We start from the raw sequence: 26,381 nt of genomic DNA, 5'->3' as shown, positions 1-26,381 counted from the left end.
AACAACTGCATCACTTAGCAATGGAAATTTTGGGCCCAATTGTGGTCGTTATTTAAGGGCTATCTGTATGTGCTAATCAGATATGTTTGAAGACAAATGTCAAGGTTTTGTTTGAGTAGGTGTTTCTACTTAGGTTAATCTTTGTTTATATTGCAGGTTGTTTTATCAAAATTTGTTAGACAAATGGGAGACTTGCTTCCTTCCACAATTTATATTCCTTATCTGAAAATGCTCCAGGGATTGGCCAATGGACCCCGGTGTTCTCATTATTGCTTTACTTTGCTAAAGGGTAATGGTAGTACTCATGGTAAGAAATATAGCACCACATAGGCTGAATGTTTCAATGTTTTATTTCCATTCACTGTAAACACACATAAGCATAATCTTAAGTAGAAGTGTCTTCAGGGAAGTAATTGAACACTGAGATTGAAGCTTTTCATATTTACAGGTAGTCCTCAACTTAACTGTTCATCTGGCACTGAAAAAACAGACATAACCATTTTTCACAGTTACAACCAGGGGTGGGATGCAAATACTTTTACTACTGGTTCTGTGGGCATGGCTAGGTGGGAATGGTTGAATCGGTGTGGCTTCTTTTTTTTTGCAGCAACCCCTCCCCCGGTGCTCTGTTTTTTTGCCTCTTGGACCTCAGGGAAGCCTCCTAGGTGAAGCATTAAGACAGCGAGGGGGATCCCAGCACAGCTGATCGTTTGAACAACTTATAGTTGGGAGGGGAAAAAAAGAAATACCTTAAGGAGTGACTGGGTGGGGGAGAATGCAGTCAGAGATGTCGGGCATGCGTGATAAGGACTGACTGGGCGGGGAGAGGAGGGGTGGGTGGAGCCAGGGGCACGATTTGCCGGTTCTCTGAACTGCGCAGAATCGTAACAAACGGTTCTATAGAACCGCTCCAAACCGGTAGTATCCCACCCCTGGTTACAGGTTTTGCAGCATTCCCATGTGATCAAAATTCAGATGCTTGGCAACTGGTTCATATTTATGACAGTTGCTGTGTCACGTCATGTGATCACTTTTTACGACTTTCTGACAAGCAAAATCAATGGCAAAACCATATTCACTTAACCGGGTTACTAATTTAACAACTGCAGTGATTAGCAAGTGTAGCAAGAAAGGTCGTAAAATGAGGAAAAACTCACATAACAACATTTTGCTTAGCAGCAGAAATTTTGGGCCCAATTGTGGTCGTAAGTCGGAGGCTACCTGTGCTAGTTATCAGTCCTTTGTATTGCCTATTCATAGGACATTTCAAGTTAATGTTTAGCATATCTAATAAAGCTTGTTAATTAGGTGAAAATTCCATGCATCCTTAATTAGTATTTTATAGAAGATGTTGCTTAAACGAAAAAATTAAATAGATAAAAGTTTAAAGGTACATATGCTGTTCTTGATCTTTACATTTTTTATTTTCTTTTATTAACTCACATTTTTATAGGGAGAAATCCTCATTTTAGTATAATTTCTGATTGATTGATAATTTGTAAAAAGCTTGACTTTTAAAATAATTGGTAAACCAAACATTTTTTCTCTCTCTCTGTTTTATGATTTCTGGCTTTTTGCACATAAGATCCAAAACTGGATAATTAATTCACTTTTATTTATACATTTGCTAATTTTGTTCATATAATATAATGTCAGTGTACGAAGAAATTTAAAAAGAGCTTGTAGTGGAGTAGACAGGAATGATGACAGCTGTTTGTTTTGGACTCAGCTCTGTTGAGCGAAAAGATAATCTTTGAAGACCTGCTGATTTTCAGTTGTAGATGATTAGTTGCTGTTTATTAAGCAATCATAGGGTATTGCTGAGGATAAATCAGTTTTCCAGGGAGATAATCTAGAATGAACAAGGAGAGCTAACAAACTGGACAGGGGGAATCACTGATAACTAATAATAAATGTAACAGGACAATTACTCAGCTAATCTGGAAGTTAACGAGGAATAAATCTCTTTCCATTTGGAGTACCTTAAGAAATAGAAGTGATTATGAATAAATTTTGCCATTCTGATTTTCAGTGCTTGTGATGTCTTTGTGTTTCTTTTTGAAAATAAGCTGGCATATATTTACAGTTTTGTAGCAATGTAACTAACAATAGAAGTAAAAAAATGGACTGAACAGTAAAGGCCCTAAAGCAGGAGATGATAAAGGAAAAAAGTCTTTTTAAGGAAAAGAATCAAACAAGGAAACAACCTCCTAGTTATTTTTGGGAGCTTTAATATACAGTCCTCACTTAGAATGGTCTAAATTATTTCAGTCACTCAATGAGATTGAATTTAGGGAAACATTTTTTTCACTTGTAGTTTATTTAATATAATCTACATTGTAGATTTTTTTTCATTCAGCTGAAAACATCCAGGGAGCAGGTGGAAGCCCAGTCTCTTGGGAACACTTCTTCCACTCCTTGATGCTGTACCATGAACATTTGCGTAAAGATTTGCCAAGTGCAGAGAGCATTCAATATCGTCATCTTCCTCTCAGAGGCATCACACAGAAAGAACAGGATGGATTGATTGCCTTTCTGCAACTTACTAAGACTATTGTGAAATGGGTAGGTAGTTACTTGATATATGAAGAAATTCAGTTCCTACTTTATTCAATAGTTACTGACATATTTGGTCCCAGGAATAAATGCAAAAGGAGCTAAGAGGTGGCCATAGATATAGTTTAAATGAAGGTAAGTTTGATGGGAGAAAAATAATGCATAACAAAATGTTACAATTCTGAATATTCATTTTTGGTATAATGGACACTAGCTATCAGTGATAGTTTTTCTTAATTTTTCAGAGTGAAAATGCACGATTGAGTCTCTGTGAACATCCTCAATGGACACCAGTAGTTATTATTTTGGGACTTCTGCAATGCAGTATACATCCAATTTTGAAAGCAGAATTATTAGAAACTCTCTCAGCCTTTGGGAAATCTCCAGAAATTGCTGCTTCACTATGGCAATCATTGGAATACACACAGGTATCTTGTAAAGGGAAGTTTATCCCTGCTCTGTACTTTGTCCAATTTATTTTATGTTTTCCAATTTGGAAAATTGGCGCACAGAATAAGAAAATGTATTGAGCAAAACTGAGTTCCTGAATGCCCTTCCAACGTTAGTGTGTTATTTTCCTTTATATTATAAATTCTTGCTAGTGAATGGGAAGTAAATGATAGAGAGACAAAAATTCTGATTGTATATAAGAAATAAAAAAAATGTTTATGTATTTAGTGGGAAACTTTTTAAACTCAAAATTCTGTCAATAAAATGTATACTTAGTAAACAAAAAAGTATGAAAAGAAGAGTGCAGGTACTTTAATTTTTTAGCAGGACCTGTCACTAATGATTTGTACAATCAACAATAGTTCATTCTTTTAATATTGTATTATTTTGCTAATAGTGACAAACGTTTCATTTCTCTCTGATTTATTTTGGAAGATATTGCAGACTGTAAGAACTCCAGGCCAAAGGCAAGCCATTGGTATCGAGGTAAATTGTCTGCACTTAGTCATTCTATTTTCAATGTATATTTGATTATTTAACATGAGACAGTCGTTATCTTTCAGTATCTTGATGTTGGGAAATACACATCTAGGCAGGGGGATGCCTCAATCACAGATTTAGCCTTAAATTCTTGCACAGTTGCAAGAGGGCCAAGACTGAGACAGACAGACAGACAGACAGACAGACACACACACACACACACACACACACACACACACACACACGTTCTTTGAGCTGTATAGAATCTTACCTATTCCCAGACTAAGGCTGGTAATCTGGCAATTCCTGTATAATAGGAATTAAGTAGTGAGCTTGAACCTTTCACATGAGGATCTAGTTGCTTGTTGCTGACACTTATAAATACTGTATACACTGCTTTTTTAAACAAAATCTCAAGAAAACAACGTAAATCCATATCAAAAATCCATTATATCATTGGCTAGAGCCTCAATCCAGTATAAAAAATAGGATCAATAATCTGATCTGCACAGATTTAAATCTTCCTTATTTTCTGGATACAGTGAGATAAACTGGCAAGTGTGAAAATGATACTCAAATTGCAGTTAGGTCCTTTTGTAATTTTGTTTATTTATTTGGAAAATTTATATTGTTGCCTACTGGTTTATGATGATTATATTTTGATTTACCTTGGAACTATTTAAGATGGTTTGGAGTCTTAAATATGAAAGCAGAATAGAACAGTTCTAAGCTTTCCAAAACATATCTACTTCCCCCTACCCCATTAAGAGAAAATTAAAAATACAAAAAAGGAAAGAAAGTAAAATAAAAATTGATAAAAGATACAGAGGAGTAGCTTCGAGTGTTCTTTATAACAGTTATAAATACAATTATAAATTACCTCTTTAAAGTTACAACTTGTTTCTCTTATTTCTATAATCTACCCTATTTAATCACATTAATTTTGACTTTGGCATGCTCCAGAGAACCATGCCACCCAAATCTCAGGACACGTGCTCTTAATTCCAAATCTTCTACTTCTAGCACACCAGCTGTTTCATCTTCAAATGATCACTAAATGAATGGTTGTAAGTTGAGAACTACCTGTAGGTTCAACAGTCCCTTGTTCACAGTGGAACAGCATTTGTGGATTCTGTAAATGATGATAAATTATGTTTTATTAGATTAAACATTATAGACTGAAATTGTAAATTGGTTTGGGTTTTTTGATAAAGGGCCCTTAAGAAAACTGGAAAAAGCATTTGCATGAGTTTATTTGGGATTGGTAAATGAGATGGCGTGTTGCCATTGTGTTTAAAAAGTAACATGTTTGGAATTTGCCTTGTTCTTGGAAGGTTGAATTGAATGAAGTAGAATCCCGATGTGAGGAATATCCATTAACTCGTGCCTTCTGCCAGCTCATCAGTACCCTGGTAGAGAGTTCATTTCCTTCTAATCTGGGTGCTGGGCTGCGCCCACCAGGATTTGAGCCGTACCTTCATTTTCTGAGAGAATCTATATTTCTTCGATTTCAGACCAGGGCCTACAGGAGAGCTGCTGAAAAAGTAAACGTTACTTCTTGTAATGTATATTACTACAAATCTATGAAAATTTGTCTTTGTAATCATCTTTATTTAATTATGTAATACTTCTGTGGTCTTATTCTTTTGAAAAATCCTATGGCAATAGTAATAACAATAAACTACCATGGTATTACAAGGAACATTCATGTATTGTTTGATTTCCCACTCAACATATGGGTGTGAATGGTGAACAGCAAATTTAAACAATAATGGAATCATTTTTTAAAAAGCCATTATAGAGTTATAAATCTGTGGTTTCTTTAGACCTTGTACTGAAAGTCAGAACATGTCCTGCAAATGGAAGGTTATTGCAAATGCTGGGAAATTACTGCTAAACTTTCTAGATATTTTACTGATCTGGTTCAACACACTGTTTCAACTTTTAAACTGGAAACTGAAGTTTGAGACCTCCATTTCTTTTTAGCTTGTACAGCAAAGTAATTGATTTTTCCCCATGTTTAATATATTGAAATATATATTATTTCAATATTGTAATTTTTATTACATCTTTGTGACCTAAAATTCCAATCCAGACTTTTTTCAATCATATATGGAAGTTCAAACAAGACTTTTTTCTCTAAATACAATCCTTTACCAGCTAATCTGAAAAAATGTGCTATTGGAATTTATTTGCGCAATAATAAACTGAAGAAATTAATATGTACAATGTTACTGGATTTCATTTCTATAGAATATGAATATTTGCCAATGTATGTAGTGGGGTTTGTTTCATTTCTTTTTCAGAACTACTTTACATTGGCAGTTGGTTGAATTAAATATTTTTTTCAAGATTTCTTTCAGTCTTATATCAGGAAATGTCTCATTAAGGTCTTTCTGTCAGGATAAAAATTTGATCCAACTCAGTGGATTAAAATATAACTTTATCACTATGACCTTTTAAAAAATTAAATATTTTGGACATGTTATTTTTGACAGTGGGAAGTAGCTGAAGTAGTTCTGGAGGTCTTTTATAAATTGCTGAATGACTATGAACCCCAGCTTGAAGATTTTGTGGACCAATATGTGGACTTGCAAGGTATGCTATTTGCTGATCTCTGTTTATCTATGTTGGCCTCTTGCTGGGAAAGAAAGTCAACAAAATGCCATGGAGTTTTTTTTTTTTCTAATCTGGTGGTGACTGCTAATTATATTCTTTTTTTTTAAATAAATTTTATTGAATTTACAATTAAAAACATATCGACATTACATATACAAAAGGGGGAGAAAAAGAAAAAAGAAAAAAAAACACTTGGTCTTACGAACAGAAAAAAGAAGAGAAGAAGAGATATAAAAGAAAGAAAGAAACAAAGAAACGGAAGAGAAAAGAAAATACATTTAAAAAAAGACGGATATCCTTTTTGACAGTCTGCAAGATCCAATTCTCCTACCTTAATTTAAATACACACATCTTGTCAATATCTATGCTTAAATTACCCATTGTTCATTAAGCAGTTTATCTCTGAAATAACCAATTATACCACGAGTTCCAATTATCATAAAATGTTGAAGACTCTTTATTTTTAAGTGCTATAGTTAATTTGTCCATTTCTGCACAGTCCCTGAATTAATTATATTCTAAGTGCTCCTCAAAATATAAGCAAGGATATTTATAGTTCAATGAGATTTCCATGCACAATGTTACAGTAGTGAAAGATGTGGATGCTTACATGTAGAATTGTGAAGAAGAATTGAACTGCAGTGGCATTTTTAATACTGTAGGAGTATTAAAAAATCGTTTTCCACAATTAAAATTTTAAAAGACTTAGAAGTAGAATGGGAAGAGGAGGGACACAGTGACAAAGGAAAGCCTTTTACAATAAGGCTAAATATCTGGAGATGGAATAAGGGATGTAAATCCCAAGAAAGATTATAGTGGTTCATATAAAGATGGGAATTCAGTTTTTTGCTTTAGCTCACTTGATTTAAGAAGAGAAAAGGGCAATTCAGAGAAAAGGCAAGGTTTCAAGAATAGATGAAAGAATTTAGTGGGAAAATAGGGATTTTGCACTTGTTTCAATGGTTTGCATGGAAAAAAGAGAAGGAGAAAATGAAAACGACAGTGATTAATTTACTTTTATTCTGGTAAATTGCAATCTCAGAAATAACACATAAATGTACATTTCATTTTCTAGGAGAGGAAGTAATAGCTTATAAACCACCTGGGTTTAACCTAATGTATCATCTTTTGAATGAATCACCAATGTTGGAATTGTGTCTTAGCTTGTTGGAAGAAGGAGTTAAACAACTAGATGCCTATGCACCTTTCCCTGGTAAGTTTCAAGTTTCTTTTTAATTAAGATATGGAAATATCTATATGACTCTAGTATAGGCTGTTGAAAAAAACTGATGTCTTAAAATTGGCAGTTTTTGAAGGGCTGTTTGTTTCTGTTGCCTCGATCAATGTACTTGTGTAAACTCACTGTGAATTATTCTTCATTTCCCCACTCTTGGAGAATCATGAATGTGTGATCTATTAGTTTGATTTGTTTCCTTCTTTAGGAAAAAAGCATTTGGAGAAGGCTGTACAGTATTGTCTTGGGCTGCTTAATCTAACTTTACAGAAAGAGAACCTTTTCATGGACTTCTTAAGAGAAAGCCATCTCTCTCTCATTGTTACCTCACTAGAACAGCTGCTGCAAGGAATCAACCCTCGGACTAAAAAAGCTGATCATGTAGTAAATATTGCCAGGTAAGTCCCAAAAATTTAGAAAGGCTGCTGTGCTTTTGTGAAATGCTGTTTTTACTCAGAGCATGATATTTTTCCAGACGTTCCTATAGCATGAATGTTTACAAAAATTCCATTAATAGCTGACTTCATAGAAATAGAATACTGTCTCTCTATTCATATGCAATAATTCATAGGATTGAGCTGTACATTTGTCAGAAACACTTCCAAACAATTTCTATTTATATGGTGAATAATATTATATTTTAATTTAATTAATTTGCTGTTATATTCTGTGCATGTGCCCTGAAGAAATTGGGATTTAAGAAACAATTGAATTAGGAGATAAAGTGTCAGCTGCTTTTTCTCCCAAGTGTACGGCAATGATTTGAATAAAGTTACACCTATGTATGCCACGTACATTGTAAAAAATACAGGTATAGGATTTCTCTGACATTCTATTCAATATATGGATTGCCACCACTACTTCTCTATAATGTTTTATTTTAAAGGTACCTTTATCATGGTAATACCAATCCTGAACTGGCTTTTGAAAGTTCCAAGATCCTTTGTTGCATTTCTTGCAATGCTAACATTCAGGTCAAACTGATTGGAGACTTCACGCAAGACCAGGTAATTGCAATTAATTTTTTTTAAGCAAGAAAAAAAGGAATGGTTATCCAATTATCAGCAAATGATTTATTAATAATGATGTGCAAATATTCAGGGCTTGAAACAATCCACGAGAGGAATAGCTGGTTTGAGTCAGCCTGTTCTCAGACCAAACACCATGTTTGCAAGTTTTGATCTATATGCGGAATGGTGGATCTATTTTGTTTTTGGATACAGACTGAATCATGATTATTCCAAGCAAACTTTTTTGGTGGGTGGGGAGAAGCAGGAAAAACCTAAGGCTGGACCTTTCCTTTGTGATGCCATGTAAGGACATAAGTGGTTAAGCGGAGGGTGAGAGAAAGAAAGAGACAGTGATGGACAGATGGGGGGGGGGGGTTTGTAGTGTGGCACATAAAGCAGGAGGAGGAGGGAAGGGAGGGGAGGATGTACCTCAGGTTTGCTCTAGTGACCCCATAAAATCATTTGGAGAATCTTTCACATGTCTATTTCAACTGAAACCTGGAACAACTAAAATATTCTAGGTTTTTTTTTCTGCTTAAATGTGGAAGATCTGAAATGATATGCAGAACTTTTGCAATGTATGATTTGTTTCAAATTTAAGCATATTTCTCATTTTTTGTATACTGCTATTAGTTACATTCTAAGTTTGTATATGTTTTTGTTTATATATCAGTAAAACATCCATTCTTATCTTACTTTTTTAAACTTTTAATTACAAATCTAGAGTATCAGTCAGAAACTGATGGCTGGATTTGTGGAGTGTTTGGACAATGAAACTGCAGAAAAAATCATTAATCCTGATGAAGGTATGAAAGTTGTACATTTTATTTTAATTTTTTATTTTCAAAAATGAAAGTGCTTGAGTTTATTTGCAGTCTTATTCTTTTAATTTTAGAAGATAGAATAATGATGAAAGACTGCATTTGGAAGTTTAAAATTGTAGCTCTTATAATTTTCAACAAAATTATAATTAACCTGCCCAAAAGCTGCCAAAAAATGACCTTTTAAAAAATAATTTCACAATATATGTATATTACTGTTCTGCTTCCCATAGCTTATATTTATAGGTGAGCTGATTATACAGTTATTTCAGAAACAAATTGATACCTCCTGAAAAATTTTTAACAATAGCACTCATACATGTGTTTCTGTTGTTAAGCTAAGAAATTTGCAGCTGGTTGTAAATTAGATTAATAGAAAATATGTATGAATTGACTGAATGCTTTCTGGATAACCCACTTTTAATATAAATGTTTGTGCTTGATTCTAAGAATTTGAAGTTGAAATGAAGCAAGCACCGATATTCCATGAAACAAGGATTAATATTCTGAACCTTCTCATTGCCTCTCTGGAGTGCAAGCCACCCAATCTTGCTCTATATCTTCTTGGTTATGAATTTAGGAAGCCTGTCAGCACTACAAATCTGCAAGATCCAGGTACCCAACTGAAAGTACTCTGATGATATAGAGAAAGAGAGGGAAGTGGCTAGCTACCATCTAGAAAAAAACCCACACTTGGATGGTGATATTTTATTTTAATTTTCCAATATAGCATAATATTAATATGGTACACAGAATAAATGTTAACTGTTTTACATGTTAAAATCAGTGCACTGTAGAAAGTGCATCTAGATGCAAACTGCAAATCTGTGTAATATTAGGTTCCTATCATATCCCATTTGTAATAAAATGCGACATGAAAGTAATTTTATAACTCTTTGCCACTTCTACCTAGTAAAAAATATACAAAAATTTCAAACAGAATGAAATTTGTTTTTTTAAAAAAAATTTCTGTGTGATTATGCCTTATTATACCTTATACATTGTTTATCTAAACAAGTATCTTAAATCTTAAGGTGTGTTGGGTTGCCCTCGTACTTGCCTTCATGCTATTTTGAACATATTAGAGAATGGTACTGGAACAAGGTCTGATCCCACAGCAGTTCGGGAATCTCCACATCTAGCAGAGTTGTGTTATCAGGTATGAAAGAAATTTTGAGTAAATTTCAAATTTAAATTTTGTAGAGACAGTCAATCAGCTTTCACTGGGTTTTTTGTGGCTTTTTGTAGTTTTATTGTGTTATTTTGATTCTTAAAATAATTTATTCCTAAAGCTTACATATGATGTCCAAGAAAGATGCCTGTTTGAATTCAGGGATATTTTCTTTTAGATAATTATATATCTGAATCCTTCACTTTATAGCATTGCAGCCGAAGCTGATTTTTTTTAAAAAAAGAAGTGTTATATGTAAGTCATTTAAATCACTAACGGCAGTTGTAATATTGCATTATTAATAATTCAGTTATACTTTTTAACCTGATGTTCTTTGTAAAATTTTAAAAAGGAGTGCATGCTTTTGTGTTTATACCCAAATATACATATGGTTTTTTTATTAACAGGTTATCTATCAGTTATGTGCATGCTCAGACACATCAGGACCAACAATGAGATACTTGAGAACTAGCCAAGATTTCTTATTCTCTCAGTTGCAGCACTTGCCTTTTTGTGTCAAAGGTAACACTCAAAATGTACTCTTAATTGGATATACTTTATTCTAATTGCTTTGAAACATTTATTGTTTAATTTTAAATTGAAATACTACAGAATATTAGAAATCTTGTCTTGGAAGAAAGAAAAATACTTTCCCCTTCTTTTATGACACTTCATGCATCTTATCCTTTCTTTTTTGCTTCTTTTCCATCTCAGCATTGGGAAAGAATGTGTCAGGAAGCATTACCATTGAGGCATCTCATTTTGGGAGCATTTACAGTTAATTGGACCGTATTGCAATACAACTGTTCTCAAACATTCTAAGTGAAGGTTTCAAAGCATGTCAGAGCAGGAGGGCTATGTTTTCCCAGGGTGTGTATTTTACTGTGTGTGCTGTTTTTGTCTGTCACTTCTACTCAGAGCATGAGATTCCTGCCTTGAATCAGATGTCATGGCTAATGAAAACTGCATCTATAGAATTGCGAGTTACTTCACTGAACCGCCAGCGTTCTCACACACAGAGACTGTTGCAGCTTCTTCTCGATGATGTCCCAGTTAGATCTTATTTAGGTAAATGGAATATGGCTAGATAGATAGAAGGATCAAGATTATTATATTTAAATGCCTTTTTTTTCTTTTTGGAATTAGTTGTCACTTTCATATCCAGTTGTTTGTGATTTTTACCATAACAGTTTCTACTTCTTCTCATAGAGAGCTTAATGTTAGGATTTTAGGAGTAAGGGAAGCAAGCATTACTTAAATAATGGGGACATTGGTTTAGTCAAAGTTGACATATTATTAACAATAAAAGATTATTCCGTATAACACATTGTTCCTGCCTATTAATAGGATACATAGCTTTTATTATTCATCTCAGTGTAAAATTAGGATTGGGTGGAATGTATTGCTATCAATGTGTAACACATTTATGTTAGTGTAAGCAAAGCACCTCTCTTCAGAGTATTAAAGTTTGCATCTTTCATTTTGTGCAGCTGCTTCAAAGTGCACAGGCATTTTGTATTTTATTACTTTAAATTTATTCTGTGGTAAAATTGAACTTATAAATTAATTTTAATTTTTAAAATTTCAATTTTCTTAGCTGATGGTGAAGGAGGGATAGAAGATGATAGTCGTTCTGTCACTGGATTCCTTCACTTTGACACTGCTTCCAAGGGTAAGTTATTTGTGAAGACCTACTTTACAGATTTTAATTAAGAATATAGTGACTATTATATTGACTGCTGTAATAAAACTACTGCAGCTTTCATGCCTAAGGCAGATTGGAACCCAGTCTCCTGGTTTCTATCCTAGTGCCTTCCCAACCTTTTCTATGCCCCACACTCTTAGAAAATGATTAATGTTCTCACTCCCTACAAAGGTAATTGTGACTCGTGACCCATCACCAAGGGATACAATCCACTCTTTGTCACACCCTGCCATCTCACACACTCTGGGAGTGCTGACACCCCAGGTTGAGAACTGGTTCTCTCTTTTTTGCTTGCCTGTTTATTATAATGAGAATATTCAGAAGTTGTTGGAAAAATCATAACATACTTTAGTTTATAAATGATAAATATATTTCTGTATAGGTGGTTGTATAATGTATTCATTTTTGGCTTCTGGCATACATATTTTGTGATATATCTGCATTGTATAATAGGAAGCAACTTAATATATTACAAAGATATGACTGGGCACAATCCAGAAATTAATAATCATTTGAAGTTTTGGGATTTTACGCTTTTGTTAGCTTCCTAAAATATTGTGTTGTAAGAGAAGAAGAGGCCGAGTTGGGAGGGGGGCGGTTAAGCAAGTCATCAGCAATAAATCTTTTTGACTGCCACTTTTGGGATATAGATACTAATAGAAATAAAATGTAAAATTATAATAAATTGGAAAACATCTAAATCATAAAAGTTTGTCTTTTATATTTGAATTCAGCTGAATTCTTTTTTGTCTGATTTCCAGAAATTTCTAAATTGATTTCTAATATCTTCAGTGCATAGGAAAATCTTGAGCATTCTTGATTCAATTGACTTCAGTCAAGAGATCCCAGAGCCTTTGCAACTAGATTTTTTTGACCGTGCTCAAATAGAGGAGGTCATTGCTAACTGTGAAAATAGGACTGCACATGGACCAATTATCTGCAATGTGAAGGTCAGCAAGCTTTGAGAAATGTTGGGGCTGTACAAAAATATACAGAAAAACACTTTTAAGAGCATGTTGGGGGCCCTGCTTGAGTCTGAAGCAAAGGTTTGAAATGGATTTTAGTTCCTGGTTTTATTAGGGGCTAGAGTTGTTGTTTATTTATTTATCAAGTTTGATTCATGTTCTTAAAATGTATTTGGTAATTCTGTGATTATCCATTCTTAATATATCTATTAGTATCCTTATTTTTATTTGAAAATTAGTTCTGGAGAGATTCTTATAAAGTTATGGCCAGCTTTTTCCTAACAACCACCCCCTCCCCATATCCTTCAGTATGTTAAGTGTAAACAAAACAACAACAACCAGTTACTACACTGAACTGAGTGTTGTAAAGGAACAACTGACATTTCATGTTGGATATTGTATTTTTCCCGGGTAGCTTCATTAAAGTGTATCATTTTATCTAGGATGAAAGTAAAAATAGAAGTAAAAAATAAATTGAAGGGTGAAAAATACTCTTCACAGCTGGGTTTAGTATTATTACTGTTCATTAGACATGGCCCTTGTCTTTTCCTCAATCCTAGCATCTTCACAAAGTTCTGATTGCTGAAGTGAATGCCTTGCAAGGAATGGCAGCCCTTGGACAAAGACCTTTACTTATGGAGGTAAAGAAATGAAATAACTAGAATACCTTGATTTTGAAAAAGGTTATCAGGACATTATTTGCTTTAGTAAATATTTATTAATTGTTTACTTTAGTAAATATTTTATATAATGCTTACCAATTTGGAAGTGAGTATAAGCATGTTGTTCCGCTAGAATCTCAGTTTTATTATTATTTTTAATAAATGGGAATTTATCCAGGGATGTATCCAGTTTCTTTAAAAAAAATAATATTTTTTTGCAGGTAGTCCTTCACATACAACCATAATGGAGGCAGCTGTAAGTCAAGGGCTACCCATGTTAAGACATAACAATACTGAAAAAAATACAAATTAAACTAAAAAACAAGGGAAAGTTAAAAAAAAGAATAAAAGATATACAGAGAAAAAAGAAAAGATAATTTCAGATAATTTATGAAAGTGATTAGAAAGTGAGTGGATGAGCTCAATATCCTTTAAACACTTTGCTGCAGTTGAGAGCATGATGGTTCTCTTAATCTCCCAGAACTCAAACGCAGAAGGAATATCTGTCCTGTGGTCTCTTCACGAGGAACAAGTGTCTGGAGCACAAGTGAACCATCTCCCATCCTCTCCTTAACCAGAGAGATTCTGTGAGACTAGTCTGTTCACAGGTCCTTAGGTCTTAGTTGTGGTTGTGATCTTTCCTAATTTGGAGATGTCTTAATTCACCATTCCTCACCTGAAAGCCCCTTCCAATTTCTTCTATGATTTCTCATCATCAAACATTTTGATGGTGTTTAAAAGGGAATTCCATGAAAATAATATAAATTCCTTTTATGCAACTTGTTTTTAAAATCCCCAAAGTATTTCTGACATGAATATTTCCTGCTTGGTTATAAACTGATATCATAATAGTATAACTTGAGTGATTGTTTTTGTTATTATTAGTAAATACTTTTTTTCTATTGACTTCCAGGAAATCAATACAATTCTTCAATATGTTGTGGAAAGGAATAGGCTTCTTCAGTGTCTGTATGCAAAGAAACATGCTCTGGAGTCCTGGAGGCAGCTGGTTGAAATCATATTAACTGCCTGCCCACAGGACCTCATACAATCTGAAGACAGACAGCTTATTATCCGTGATCTATTGCAAGATTTACATGATAAGGTAAACTATGAAGATATATTGTTACATTATGTTGTTTAAAAGTATAACTTAATTCTTCTAAAATTAAATTATAAAATACAGAGTAAGGAAAGGAAGAATGTATCAGAGACAATTTAACAGCAGTTTGAGATTCATTTGCTTTCGATGTCACATTGTAGTCGCTATCATTTGCAGCTAGAAAGATGATAGACATCATGTAACATATATAACTGAAGACTATTTAATTTCGTTTCTTCCCATAAGATTTTGAATGATGATGCAGCTCAAGAGTTAATGCCGGTCGTGGCAGGAGCCGTGTTCACTTTGACTGCTCACCTGAGCCAGTCTGTGCGAACAGAACAAAAGGAGCCATTTGCTATCCCTATGCCTGGACATTCCCAATTTGTCCTAATGTTGGATGGTTCTTTTGCTACATCACCTGCTCCTGAAGACTTGGCAGTGGGATTTGCCTCCATTGGAGACTCTTCTTTACATATCATATTGAAAAAAATTCTGGATTTTATTCTGAAGACCGGTGAATATATAAATCACTTATACTTATTGGAAAGGAAATCCATAAAGACCAAGATGGAATTGAATGTGTTTTCATTTTGTTTCATTAAATTAAAAATAATACTTAAACTGGATTTTCACATCTTACTTAACAGTTACAGCCATAAGCACCAGAGGATGCACGTGGGTTGTACTGACAAAAATAGAGGACAGTGACTGTATTTTTATGTTTGTATAATGCTACATGTGTTGGCTTCTTCCTTCCTCTCTGACTAGGTGGTGGGTTTCAGCGAGTGAGGACACACCTGTATGGATCATTGCTCTATTATTTGCAGATTGCTCAACGACCAGATGAACCAGATACTCTAGAAGCAGGTAAAATACAATCCAATTATAGAAAATATGACATCCTACACAGTTGCGTATTCAGTCTGCCTCTACAGAATAATATGTTATGAACATTAGTAGTGGTGATAGGAAGTTCTTAAATTTCTTAAAACAACTTTCAGGTCTAAAATTTGAAATTCCAATGAGTATCTCTTTCCACCAGCTTTTCCATTATCTGTTCTTGGACCTAAGTTCTCAATGCCATTTGCACAAAGAGACCTCACTTGAAAAGCTAAGCAGATTTGGGCTTGGTTAATATTTCTTTAGGAAACTTCTAGAAGATAGCAGGACTATATAGGAAAAGTTACCAAAAGTTAAACATTCCCTGGAAAAAAAAGGGGAAACCATTCCATATATGAAATCACCAGGAATCAAATCTGGTTCAGAGCAACTTTGCTTTTTATGATTTTTCACCTGTTTCCATAAGATATTATCCTTTTATATATTTTTGCTAAATACAATTTATGATACATTTTAAAGAGAAAAGGGGTTATTTTTAACACTCTTTGATTTACTTTACAGCCAAAAAGTCCATGTGGGAACGTTTAACAGCTCCTGAAGATGGTTTCAGTAAACTGCAGAGAGAAAACATGGCTATTATTGAAAGCTATGGTTCTGCCCTAATGGAGGTAGTCTGCAGAGATGCCTGTGATGGACATGAGATAGGACGGGTAAATAAAATTAGACCTATTAAGTTTGAACAGACTTAAGTCTTTGGAGATGGGCAGTTATGTTGTAATAGTCAAAATGCAATGACTGTTAAAAGAAAGGATTATGTTGAATTATCAATACATAGCATTTAGGTATGTTGATTCTTATACAGTTATGTTATAAAGATATAAAATGCAATAATATATAACCTACAAACTATTGTGATTTAAAATTGATGACAGCAATTCAAGTTTGAAGATATGAATCAAACCTTTCTAAGCAGAGACTCTGCATTCTTGTAAAGTAATTTAATCTCTTTGCTTTTTTAGATGCTAGCACTTGCATTACTGGACCGTATCGTCTCTATAGATAAACAGCACCAGTGGTTATTATACCTCTCCAACAGTGGCTACTTAAAAGTGCTTGTTGACAGCCTGGCAGATGATGATCTCAAGTTGCAAAGTCTGCTCATACCCCAGCCTCCTTTGCTTAAAGCGCTGTATACCTATGAGTCAAAAATGGTGAGATTCTGTGCAGATTCTGCTTCTATTGTACTCCAGCCTAAAGCAACCAGTCAGCATTTAGCACTATATGTAACTCTTATTATGTCACAAAATTTTCACTTTTAAATGTTTGCATACATATTGTCCATATCTCTGAATAGCCATCATATACAAGCATATTCATTTAAAAGAAGCAAATCATAGCATACTTACTATCTAGTGTTCCTACAGCCTTTCCAATTAATTCTCTAAAATTACAACAATAAAAGCTAATAGAAACTATAAATGAAAAAAGAATTACAAGAAAAAATTATAAGGTGCAGAAAAGAAAAAAAATAGAAAAGAAAAATAATGAGTATAAAAAAACACACACACACAATTTCCTCCATCACAGCAAGTATAAACAATTTTAATAATTGAGCACCTTCTCTTAAAATGCAGCAAATGATGTCTTCCCATATCTCGTCTCTTATTTATAAACAAATCCTAAAAGGGGGGGGGGGGGGGGGGGGGGGGGGGGGGGGGGGGGGGGGGGGGGGGGGGGGGGGGGGGGGGGGGGGAGGGGGGGGGGGGGGGGGGGGGGGGGGGGGAAAAAAATAAACGCTAGGGGGGGGGGGGGGGGGGGGGGGGGGGGGCATCAGTTCAGTCCTAATGTCAGTAAGGTTCTTTAAGGGTTATTAGAGATAACGTATCTATTTGAACCTTCATCAAAAAAAACCCAACTTTATATTACTCCCCTTTACTTCAGTCTCTTCAAATAATGTCCTCCTTTGATCTTTCTGACAAAATTCTTCAATTTTGCAACCTCTTTTACAAATCCAATATAGGAGACTTATCTAGGTCACTCTTGGTTTGTTATTTATATATCTCTTTCAATTATTAAGACATCAGCCAGTTTCTTTTGGATGCCCAGTGTGACATATTTTTCCATTTTTTTGTAGTCTCATTTTTAAATTCACTTTCAAATCAGTTCCTTTTCCATAATATCTTTTAAATACAGACTGTCTACAGAGGCAGATAGATTTAAGATTAACTTCTGGGTCTATTGTTCAAAACTATCCTTCAGTATGTTAAGTGTAAAATATTTTGGTTCATTTATATTTGTAATTTTAGTTTGAGTCTTTTTTCTCCTTTATTTGTAATTTTTAGTTCCAATTATTAAAATTCTATTTTCTTATGATTTTAAGTAATTCAAAACAAAACCATTTTCCCACAGGAAGGTTTCTTTATAATTAATTCCAAAATCTTATGTCAAATTTATCTTGACCCTTGGTCTGTTTGTGACTTGCTAAAATCAATATTTGAATTACCATTTTACTAACACCACATCACTCAATGCAGTCTCTCTCTGCAGGGAAGAAGGGATGACATAAGAGTGAGATTTAGGGATGAGCCTTCAACTACTTCTTGGCAAATCCTTCCTATAGATTCTGAGTCTTTGATCCTGTTGTTACAAAATATTTACTTTTTTTTCTTCAAGGCCTTCCTGACTAAAGTAGCAAAAATACAGCAAGGAGCATTAGAGTTATTGAGATCTGGAGTAATAGTGAAACTTGCACAGTTTCAGGTATATGATATGCGGCCAGAAATAGATCAACAAGGGTAAGTTTATACACCAGATTTCCAAAGTAACATCCTGGTTAGGATAAAGTAATGTTTTTTAGTGTTATATATTTTGTGCATGTTTTAGTTGCATGTTTTGACTAGAATTGAAATTATTTCACTTACTAGTAAACTCTGTTACATTTGTTTTAATATAGGGTTTGATAGTTTTATAAATAGTAACTGGTTTATATTAGTCTACATTTTTTCATTTTTTGTTTTAATTGTTTATTATTTTACAAGGATTTATATATATTGCAACAGCCTGTGTTGTGGGCTGAGAAATCATCTATGTAAATCAAATAAATAAATCTAAGATTTCATTCACTTTAATGTTAAATCAAGGCTGAATTTTGTTGTTGTTTGTTTTCCAGCTTAGTATTGAAATAAATGTATCCATCTATCTAAATCATGACTAAATATCAGAACAAATAGTAATGCCAAATGATCCTTTCCCAGCCATCTGTGTTAGATGGGTTATACCAGAACTATTCATGAATAGTCTCCAGCAGATGTTTCATTCTTGGTCACCTGTCTTACAAAAATCTTGCCAGACTGAATACAATCCCTTTGAAACAGTCTGATGAGACTTTGGGGATTCTGGGAGGTCACTGCACTTTCTGCAGTGCAAGGACTCTAAGTTTGTGCCCCTCCCCTTTTAAGACCTCTCTCCAATCTAGCTGGAGATTCCACTATAATCAAGGTTGTTACTCAAGGATTACCTATATCAGGATTATATCATTTATAAACCAAGCTAGTACTAAGCTAGATAAGTGTTCTGAGAGTATATGGAGAGTATCTTTTGTATTTTGTAAAATGTGTATTGTGGTGAGTTTTTAAGGTTTTTTTTAAGATAACCAAATTACTGATTTTCTTTTTGCTTCTTCCTTTAAGAATATTTGGAATGCGAGACCCTCCAGTCTTCATTCCTGCTCCTGTAGAGCGTTATCACCAGATTCTTTTGCCTGCTCTCCAGCTTTGCCAAATCATCCTTACTTCTAGTATGGCTCAACATGCTCAGGCCGCCAGACAGGTAAGATGACAGAAACCTCTGGTAGCACTGGCTGTTCATTTCAATTATTCTCAAAGTTAGATACTGGATATCATTCCCTTATTTCCAACTCCCTGAATTAATTACATTTTAACTTTACTTCTTTGTATTCTCTCTTTCTCTCTCTCCCCCCCTTTCACCCCTCCTTCCTCTCAGGTTTTGCAGTTCCTAATATCCCATTCAGATGCTGTCCAAGCAATCTTGCGGTGTCAGGAAGTTAGTGTGGGAGCCTTGCAAGAATTGGCATTACTGACTGGAATAATCAGCAAAGCTGCTTTACCAGGCAAGATATTTTTTCATTTTTTTATAGAAAACAACACATTTTCTTTTACTGGAATAACAGTAAATGTGTATGAAATATATTATGAAAACTTTCCACTTGTACAGAGCAGGAAGAGAAAGTTCACAGAAGCTTTTCATAGTCCATTTAATAGATATTACGGTCTTGCATTCTAATATGACTTTTAGACTCACATGTTCATTATATTTTTCCGAGGAGTGAATCAATCAATCAAAACCACTATGTGTATTCTGAGAAGTTAGAATGCTGAACTATATTTTTTATACAGTTCAGCAGAATCTGCTTATTAGAAAATCTCCTAAAATGGATGCTGTTAGCTTTGTTTCTCTGTAGAGGGACATTGTGCAGAAGAGGTTTAAGTGTATTGTATTTATTGAATGAAATTTGGCTAAGGGTAATTTCATATATTCCATGGATGTTAATTCAGAGGTCCAACCAAAGGTTATTATGGATCCAAGATAAAACACAAGAAAAAGACCAACAATACAAAAATATCATAAAAGAATTTTTTAAAAATGCAAGAAAATCCTGAAACAATTAGCAGGTAAAAATTAATATGATCCTGCTAAATAAAGTGAGTGATTACTACAACCTAGGAGAGGATGCCCTTATAAAAAAATCTATTTGAATCTATGATGTAGTGTTATTTCATTAGGTGTGCTGGGTGATTCTGACCTTGATTTCAATGAAGGAATGCAGATTGAACTACAAGGACATATAGGACGATTTCAGGTAAATTTCTGTAATTATCACAATTGCTTTTTTTAGTAGTTTGCAACTTTCTCTAATAGCACAGCTTCATAGCAGTATTTACTTAATGACAGCTGTATAGACCACTTGAATCATCATCAATTCTAAAAAGCTTATGATAAGGGTTATACACATTTTTATCGGCTGTGTAAAGTATTTCTTATCTATCCATCTTGTTTTTTTACAAAAGAATAAATGTTATAATTTAGTTGAAATTTACCAACATTTTTCCTACACTGTTCCAAAGAAAAAACTATTTGTGGCATAATATTTATATACAACGTATAGTTTTGCAGAATGAACTTTAGGGCATAAAAGGTGTGCAGAAACAAGGAACATAAGGTATGGCCCAAGTTACATTAGAGACAGAATTTTGTGAGAAGTAGGAGAGGTGAATTGCAAATTTTCAGAACAGATAAATCATTGAGAAAAATGGAAAAGGCAAGAATTTTAATTTAATATTGTCAGTAATGCAGAATATCATTTTATATCTTAAAAGCACATTGCACATTGAATTTTTATACAATTAATGGAGAGAACAGAATTAATTGGTTTATTTTCATTTGCTTTTAGCGCCAGTGCTTAGGCCTACTCACCCGGTTTGGTAGTTCAGAGAGATTACGCCAATTCAGATTGCAAGATGATCACACAGATGCTGACAGAGTGAACAAGAGAGATGACATTGAACTAGCCATGCAACAGGTGAGCCAGTCAGTGAACTTCAGTGTGTAAAATTGAGAAACTAGATGATATAGTGGCTGAAGTGTTGTACTAGGAATGTGAAGATCCAAGTTCTAGTTCATTCTCCGCTGCAGAAGCTTGGGGATGGGGGCGCTTAGTCAATTGCTCTCTCTAGGCTCAATCAGCCCCAACGTACCTTACAAGGTTATTGTAGGGAATGTGAGGGAGCACCACACACACCACTTTGGTCTCCTGTACAAAAGGCTGGATATAAATCAAAAGAAGAAACAAAAGGCTGTTATTGCAACATTCTCAAATTTTTTTTTGTATTTTCTGTGCCTTTGTCATAGTGGTAAGAGACATTGTATTAAAAAAAGATCTTTACATCTATATATGTAGATCTGTGCCAATGTGATGGAATATTGCCAACTGCTTATGGTACAGTGTGCCCCTACTTTTGAACACACAGTTTGCCTATTCACTCCCAGTCTTTCTGAGTCCACCAATCGAGATGGACCTCGGCAAGGTAGGTTTACTTAGGTAACTTTAAAATGCATTCTAGATATTATAGTTAACAATTCTTCCAATATTTTCATGTACTAAGAATGCTGTTTATGTCATGTTTATGAGGCTTGCTTTTATATTTGAGAGGTCAAGGCTAATGCAGAATCTAGACATTCTCTGCCACAGAGGCTGTTTTAGTTTGTAAAAGCATTAGTTCAGCAATACAGTACACTGAATTGTCATGGTTATTCACTTGGATAGTATGATTATCTTCCATATAATATGGGATACCATGCACGTCTGTGTGACTTTGCTCTCAATGTTTACATATATAGCATATTATTTTTTATGTTTGTACTGTACATGTGGATAGGAAGGCAATATCAACTACATTGGAGGCCACCCTTTTGTAATAAAGTACAGTTTACTCTTTGGCCCTTATTTTAGATTAAGTTTGTTTTTAATTTAATAGAATCCAACTTTGTGGCAAATGCTTTTTGTTTTATCTTATTATTACCTGTTTTAGATACACAAGCATCAGTGATTCCATATTGGCGATTGCCTGGCCTGGGTATTATTGTCTACCTCTTAAAACAAAGCGCTAATGACTTCTTCAGTTACTATGATAGTCATCGTCAGAATGTTAACAAGTTACAAAATGTGGAACAGCTACCACCAGAAGAGATAAAAGAGGTAACCTTCCTATATCCTTGCTTTCACTATTTCTGTCAAGTTTATCCTTTGATTGTTGCACCCCTGCATGTTATATTTTAGTGATGACCAGAATTTTTGCTTCTGGTCACAAACAGATCTTTGGGTGGTGACCAAGCAAACCTGAAAATCGCTGCAGCAATTTCCCCTTCGGCGCCATTTTTTTTGTCATGTGTAGACTGTCGTGGTTCTGGCCACAATCAAATCGGGTTGCAGCCATAATCCTGGAATAGATTACAGTCATGACCTGAGGTTGCACTGTAGTTTCCAGAGTTTCCTATTGTAAAATTTCTCTTGAAGTTTAATTTTTATTTGGAATAATATGTGTGTTTATATGAGAAGTTGGTTTTGTAGGGCTCATAACTTGTATAGTGCTTATGTACACAGTATTACATGTTTATATGTCTTTTGATTCTTTCCATAGTTGTGCCAGTCTGTTATTCTAGCTGGAGTAGATAAAATTTCTACTACACAAAAGTATATTTTAGCAAAGCGACGTTTAGTGAAGCTGATCAACAATCGAGCCAAATTGCTTTCTCTGTGTTGCTGTATCCTTTGATCACAAAATTAAAAACTTAACAATCATACATGGTAAAAATGACTTCTTCCACTGCTATCCAACTTAAATGTTTAATTTTTTAAAACACTCTTGCAAATCTCAACAATTTGTGATTTCCTGATTTTAAATAAGTAGCCTTTAAGAGACTGTAATCAGATGTAATAACTTTTAAATATCAAAAAAACTTGATAACTATTGATCTAGCATTACAATTTTATAACCTTTAAAATTAATTAAGAAAATGAACTTTTGTGAGACTGTTTAATTTTATAAACTGATGAAATTTTAAATGCAGCGGAACGTCTGGGAAGATATTTTCTTTAAGAGGCATTACATGCATTTTGGAATTACGATTATTGTTAGGAATATTAATTGAGTTGTCTAAAAGTAAAGTTATTAACTTAATAAAGTTTGAGAAACAATAAAAATAATTTAGACTGCAACTAGAGAACCTGGTTTTGCTTAAAAATGATAGTGTCTATGTGTATTCTAGAAGAAATGATTAAAATGGGGGGATGAAACAGATGCTTGCTTGCTGCTAAGTAGCAAATGTACAATTATCTGTTGCTTTATTTTGTTATATGCATGACCAAGAATATGGACAGTAAATATAAGCTCCTTTACTAAATATGTCTGCAGATATTATAGAAACCTGTCTTTTTATTCTTTGGAGGCATCTTGAACACTATCTACTACACTGTACTCCTGCAGATTCCCAAGCTTCTCTTTTGGCTCCCAGGACTCAGTTGAGGAGCAGAAGATTACAAGGTAATTTTCTTTCAGTTTATTTTAATTCCTACATTATTTTATCCCTTAAAGTTTAATCAGCAGATCGTGCAACTGTTTATAATCAGTTAGGATTGGAGAAGTTTCAATGGATTCTGTTACAACAAAACTAAAACATTGGTTTAAACATTTTGTGATTAATTAGATGCATGAATCATGCTTATAAAGGCTCCCATTCCAGGGGAAATTGCAATTGAAACAGAAGTTGTCACTTGTCTCTCGGAAAAGGTTTCTACTTATTCCTTCAGCAAAAGCAAATATCTACACACCCCTCACATTCTGGAAATAAAGTGTTTCAACTCCCCCCCTCCCCCCTCCTTTCAGGATGCCACTACAAGGCATTGCATGCCAAAACAGCTTGATGCTAAAACAGTTTTCCCCCCTGCCTTCACTCTGCTAAACACCTAATTCCCACAGCATTGTCTTATGCCCAAGGATAGTGGCCCATGTAGTTGGGCTGTATTGCTATTATCCTTCTCGTCTTTCTTATTACCTTCTCCTATTATCTTATGATTTATCACGTTGTTTGTATGTACACTGAGAGCCTATACACCAGAGGCTAATTCCTTGTGTGTCCAATCACACTTGGCCGATAAAGAATCTCCTCTTCTTTCCTCTCTCCTCTTCTCCTATCCCCTCCCCTCTCTTGCATCTTATCTGAAAGGGATTCAGACAATTCTTTTCAATTACAGTGTTTTGTAATTGCTGCCCTACCACTTCCCTAAGGTTTATAGCCTCCATAACATCTGAATTAAGTTGGCTCCTTTAGAATGCACAGTTGGTACAAGGATCTCAGATTTTCTCTGCCTCTCTATTTATATGTACTAGAACAGAATAATCAATTGATATTTCTATTTATTATAGATATTATGCAACTCTTAAATGACTTTACATTGCATATTTTTAAAGCTTGCTTTGGACATAACTATGGCAATTTTTAATTCCAACATTCTTTTCATTCAGAAACTAACTTCGATGTAACAAGTGGATTGAGCAGAATAAGCCAACTTGATATAGATCAGGTAGAATCTTTCAAAGGGTGTTCTTTATAAATAGTGGGCTTGACTCTACATAACTTGTATTAAGTGATTATTGATCCTTGAAAATAAAAGTTTTGATTAGTTCACTGCTACTTAACTTTGAAAATAGTCATTCTGAATGGTCAATACACAACAATCCAGCATGCTAAATATTGCTTCTGTAACCATACTTGCCCTTGCAGATTATGAATTATATTAGTAATATATATAATTATATATATAATTATATTATATTATATATATAATTATATTATATATATAATTATATTAGTAATATAAGAAATGGTTTACCACTGCCATCTTCTTAGAACTGAGAGAGAGGGACCATGGTTACACAACTAACCTAAACTCTAACACTTACAGTCTCCAAGTTTAATCACTACTCCAAACTGGCTTTGTAATAAAATAAATTATCCAACAATATTTGCATTTTTTCAGTCTCTTCTCCTTTACACTCTTCTATTATGATACTAAATTTAAAGAAAAGCAGAAGCAAATATCAGAATTTTTCTGTTCATTTGTTTCCAATCAATTAACAAAATGTAAATCAACTAAAAGAAAGCATGCCTTGCCTTGTTTTTTCTTTACAAATTTTACATTATTATGAAAGTAAAAGCATATTAGCTTCAAAATAAATATATTGCTTGTAATTATCTGAAGACTTGGCTATTTTTCCCCATAAAGCTGAATAATTTATGTTTTTATTATTTGTACTTATTTTTCATATACTTGAGAACAGAAATGTTGGGATAATTAAGTTTCTTGAGGGCATCCCTTTATCATCCTTCTCTTTCTAATCAAAGGCTATACTTTAAAACTTCAATAATATTGTAATAGGCTTCCAGTTGTTACAATGTTTTATCACGATTGGGTTTTCAGTCCCTTTTAACTTTTTAAAAGGACATGTTAAACCTAGACATGGCATGACTCATAAATCTGTGTTTACTTTTTAGATTTTAAATATACCTCAAAGAGGACCCACTTATATAGACCACTGAATCTAAATTAGCAGTGCATTAAAAGAGGATTTAATAAATAAAGATTGTCTTGGGTTTTTTTGTTGCTTCTTTTTAGCTTCAGCTAGAGACAACCAATAATTTTGGAGAATCCCTTCAGAAGAAACTTCTAGATATAGAAGGACTGTATTCTAAGGTGCGGTCCCGCTATACTTTCATTCAAGCACTTGTTAGACGTATCCGTGGCTTGCTAAGAATATCAAGGGGATGAAGAATAATGTTTGTTCATTATTGATGTTTTTTGTACAAGTAACATTTTATAAATTATGGTGAAATTATTTTAATATGTTTTATTACAAGAATGAATAATTTTTGTGTGTTTCTGCCATTCATTATTACCCGTGGAAAAATAAACTTTTTTAAACAACCACTTTTGTGTACAAAGTTCATTACTTTGAAAAGGAAATAGGATATAATTAATTCACAAGAGTAAAAATTCTGATATCAATATATCAGTGCAAATACTGGCCAGATTTTTTTTTAACTCTGGCAACCCACGTGAAAATAATTTTGTCTACCCTTGACCTACAACAATCCATTTAGTGACTGTTCATAAGTTACACCAGCAC

At 34.0% G+C, this 26,381-nt stretch overlaps 1 protein-coding gene across 1 annotated transcript in view; it reads left to right on the top strand.

Annotated features, from left to right (window-relative positions):
• The window catches only part of NUP205 (nucleoporin 205), a 40,765-nt gene extending 14,586 nt beyond the window's left edge, over positions 1–26,179 (top strand). The window contains exons 11-43 of the mRNA XM_026697929.2: positions 157–307; positions 2,360–2,565; positions 2,802–2,984; positions 3,442–3,492; positions 4,821–5,030; positions 5,985–6,084; positions 7,181–7,318; positions 7,548–7,737; positions 8,226–8,346; positions 9,074–9,155; positions 9,621–9,785; positions 10,205–10,329; positions 10,749–10,863; positions 11,260–11,409; positions 11,939–12,013; positions 12,839–12,996; positions 13,572–13,652; positions 14,587–14,778; positions 15,022–15,292; positions 15,547–15,645; positions 16,180–16,328; positions 16,638–16,829; positions 18,292–18,413; positions 19,308–19,446; positions 19,621–19,747; positions 20,421–20,497; positions 21,089–21,217; positions 21,596–21,722; positions 22,227–22,393; positions 22,836–22,959; positions 23,610–23,738; positions 24,720–24,778; positions 25,871–26,179. Of these exons, the coding sequence (XP_026553714.2) occupies positions 157–307; positions 2,360–2,565; positions 2,802–2,984; positions 3,442–3,492; positions 4,821–5,030; positions 5,985–6,084; positions 7,181–7,318; positions 7,548–7,737; positions 8,226–8,346; positions 9,074–9,155; positions 9,621–9,785; positions 10,205–10,329; positions 10,749–10,863; positions 11,260–11,409; positions 11,939–12,013; positions 12,839–12,996; positions 13,572–13,652; positions 14,587–14,778; positions 15,022–15,292; positions 15,547–15,645; positions 16,180–16,328; positions 16,638–16,829; positions 18,292–18,413; positions 19,308–19,446; positions 19,621–19,747; positions 20,421–20,497; positions 21,089–21,217; positions 21,596–21,722; positions 22,227–22,393; positions 22,836–22,959; positions 23,610–23,738; positions 24,720–24,778; positions 25,871–26,023 (4,557 nt within the window). The 3' untranslated portion in view covers positions 26,024–26,179. The remainder of the gene's footprint in view (positions 1–156; positions 308–2,359; positions 2,566–2,801; positions 2,985–3,441; positions 3,493–4,820; positions 5,031–5,984; positions 6,085–7,180; positions 7,319–7,547; positions 7,738–8,225; positions 8,347–9,073; positions 9,156–9,620; positions 9,786–10,204; positions 10,330–10,748; positions 10,864–11,259; positions 11,410–11,938; positions 12,014–12,838; positions 12,997–13,571; positions 13,653–14,586; positions 14,779–15,021; positions 15,293–15,546; positions 15,646–16,179; positions 16,329–16,637; positions 16,830–18,291; positions 18,414–19,307; positions 19,447–19,620; positions 19,748–20,420; positions 20,498–21,088; positions 21,218–21,595; positions 21,723–22,226; positions 22,394–22,835; positions 22,960–23,609; positions 23,739–24,719; positions 24,779–25,870) is intronic.
• The last annotated feature ends 202 nt before the right edge of the window (positions 26,180–26,381 follow it).

The sequence above is a fragment of the Pseudonaja textilis genome, chromosome 5 (genome assembly GCF_049901715.1).
Source record: "Pseudonaja textilis isolate UNSWEBS1 chromosome 5, rPseTex1.2, whole genome shotgun sequence".
Taxonomy (NCBI): domain Eukaryota; kingdom Metazoa; phylum Chordata; class Lepidosauria; order Squamata; family Elapidae; genus Pseudonaja; species Pseudonaja textilis.
The sequence above is the reverse complement of the archived record's forward strand: the minus strand, read 5'-3'. Positions and strand labels throughout refer to the sequence as shown.